The 3,013-nt window shown below is 47.4% G+C and overlaps 1 protein-coding gene across 1 annotated transcript; it reads left to right on the top strand.

The window, feature by feature from the left end:
• Positions 1-1,346: 1,346 nt before the first annotated feature.
• CSUI_000795 (pol polyprotein) lies at positions 1,347-1,995 on the top strand (the record flags this gene model as incomplete). The annotated part of the gene is made up of 2 exons (XM_068061002.1): positions 1,347-1,768; positions 1,860-1,995. Coding segments are annotated over exons 1-2 (429 nt in total), but the record flags the coding sequence as incomplete, so codon positions are not given.
• Between the last annotated feature and the right edge of the window lie 1,018 nt (positions 1,996-3,013).

Below are 3,013 nucleotides of genomic sequence, written 5' to 3'. Positions count from 1 at the left end.
CTATCCGGAGCCTGGAAGCTAGTAAGAATGAAATAAAACAAGAGAACACAAAGGCGGCCGACAGAGGCCAAAGAACCAGCCTAATAATCGGGCAGCTGAGCTGGCCCACGGCCCGGGAAGGGGAACTACGGTCCGCGGCTTTCAGGAAAGGCGCACTACGGCATCTAGGGGAGCCTAAACAAACCATAAAGATCGTAAAATAGTAAAACCATCCAGAAGAACCGCAGAAAAACCCCGAAAAGGCCAGGAATTTTCACGCGGGAAATTCTCCCGCCTTAGAAGCAGCATGCGCAAAGCGCCGCAAAACAACGGGGCGCCGCGCGCAAGAAACAGAAGGCGGCCCGGTAGGGCAAAGCAGCTCCCAGAAAGTTCCAACGCCTACTGCAACACGTGTTCTTACTCGAACTAGCCAAGTTTGTGATTGTGTATCTAGATTACATCCTAGTGTACAATCGCACAAAGGAAGAGCACTTGCAGCATGTAGCACACGTACTTAGCAAGATGGCAGAGAATCGGTTCCATGCTAGGATTAGTAAATGTGAAATAGCCAAACATAAAGCCAAATACCTAGGGTTCATCATTTCCAATGAGGGGTTGCAGGCAGACCCAGCTAAGGTAGCCGCAATAGAGAAGTGGCCAGAACAGCTCGTAAACAGGAAACACCTGCGCAGCTTCCTAGGTATTGTAGGATACTATAGAAGGTTTACTCCCAACTTCAATAACCTAGCTTGGCCCCCATTCCAATTACTTCGAGAGGATTCAGATATGAAATGGTACGAGAAACATACCAGCGCAGTACGGGCATTAAAAGCCAGTTTAGTAAATTTTACACTCATGCGTATGTATGACTCCGATTTACGTGTTCTACTTAAAACCGATGCTTCCAGACACGCTGTGGGTCCGGTTTTAGAACAGGAGGGTTACCCAGTGGCATTCGAGTTCCGGAAACTTTCGGACCGGGAAAGCCTAGCACCTACTTATGAATTGGAGATATTTGGTATAGTGGATGCCCTAAACAAGTGGCGAACAATGATAGGTTCTAAGAAGGTCATAGTAGAAACAGATCATTCCACACTAAAGCACCTGTTGAATCAGAAGAAGGTTAGCCCGCAACTAGGTAAATGGTTAGACAAGCTAGCTGAGTACAACTTGGAGATCAGATACAAACCGGGATCAGGCAACGTAGTTGCAATGGGCTATCTAAAAGGCCGGACTACGTGATAGGAGCAATAACACGGGCAGCCGCACGGGCGCAAGTGCAGAAACAGGGACTAGAAGTAAAAACACTTTCAGATTCAGAAGACGAGACAGAAGCCGCAACACCCAGTATCCCTTTTCTCACAGAATACCTGGATACATTGAAGCAGGCGAATCCGCGTAGGACTGATTTCGCGGAAGTGCATAAGCAGTTACTTCAACTCCAGCAAGAGGGGGCAGAAGAAGCCGAAGTGACTCTGAAGGGGCGCACGTTTCACATGCAAAACGGGTTAGTGTGGGTCACAACAAAGTCGGGCTGGAGGCTAGGTATCCCTGAGCTAGATAATCTGAGATCTAAGATTGTACATGAGTGTCATGACGCGCGATTAACGGGGCACCCGGGGATAGAAAAGACTCTAGACAATGTTCGTAAATATTTTTGGTGGCCCACGGTAGACCAAGACTTCCGTACCTATGTAGAAGCTTGCCATGCATGCGAGAGAGGGGGAAAACATCTAGTCAGGAACCTGGAGGATTGCTGCAGTCATTACCCGTTCCACACGCGGCCTGGGTAGACATATCGATGGACCTCATAATGTGCTTAGCTAAGTCATACACGGGGAAGGATGCAAATCCTTACAGTAGTAGATAGGTTCTCTAAGATGGCCCACTTTATACCATGCACACAAAAATATAACCGCGAAGCAAACAGCCCAGTTACTCATTCGTGAAGTGGTCCGCTTGCATGGTGTGCCCTTAACTATAGTTAGCGATAGGGATCCCAGGATCACAAGCAACAGGTGGGAGGAGATGTGTAGACTACTTAACATACAACAGCTGTTGTCCACGGCGTCCCACCCGCAAACAGGTGGGCAGACCGAGCGCACTAACCAAACAATAGAACAGATGTTGCGTTGCCAGATATATGGGGATGAACAGAGGTGGGAAGAGTATTTACCTTTTTCGGAGTTTGCCTACATTACACGACACACTTCTTCGCAGACACACCTTTCGAAGTAGTGTATGGATACACCTACTCCTCCCATAGCTCGTGTACTGAATGTGAACACAGCGGTGCAATCTGACACGTTGCCCCTTAGACACGCAGTCATCTTTAAGCAGTGTCGTGATAATATTTGTAAAGCACAAGTGTATCAGAAGAAATATTCAGACAAGAAGTGAAAAAACGTAGAGTTTAACGTCGGGCAGCAAGTGTGGTTGGATTCACACTATCTCAGTGGGGACGGTTTTCCATCAGTGTTCAAGGATAGATACTTAGGACCTTTTCGAATTCTAGCGACGACAGGAGAATTGGCTTCACGCTTAGACTTACCACCTACGATGCAAATGCACCCCGTCTTTTAAGTCTCGTTACTCAAGCATGTTACAGACTTTCCGCTTCACATTGTACCCCCACCAATAGAGCCAGATCCCACACAGCAAGATAACGATGCAAAACTGGTTGTTAGGGCAATTCTAGATCATCGAGGAGATCCAGAACGTGGGACGTGAGAATATTTAGTGCAGTGGTATGATCACACAGAGTCATGGTTGCCTGCAGCTGAACTTCGCCACGCGCAGGAAACCGTCACACGGTACAAGCAGTTCCGCCAGTCACAGGGAGCAATAGATAGATCACCTCCATCACAAGGCAGCTGATATTTGGATAGGGACAGACGCATTGGGGACCAAAGTGATGAGACCTGTGCCGACATGTTCCTTCGTGAATCCTCACCAGAACTGTGTGGTACGTTCTTGTGTAAAAAGAAAAAAAAAGCCTCTGGTATACTTGTAAAAAAAGAAAAAAAAAAGAAAA

This window comes from Cystoisospora suis, assembly GCF_002600585.1.
Source record: "Cystoisospora suis strain Wien I chromosome Unknown contig_307, whole genome shotgun sequence".
NCBI classification, from domain to species: Eukaryota; Apicomplexa; class Conoidasida; order Eucoccidiorida; family Sarcocystidae; genus Cystoisospora; species Cystoisospora suis.
Note: the sequence above shows the minus strand (reverse complement) of the source record. Positions and strands in the feature narration are given on the sequence as shown.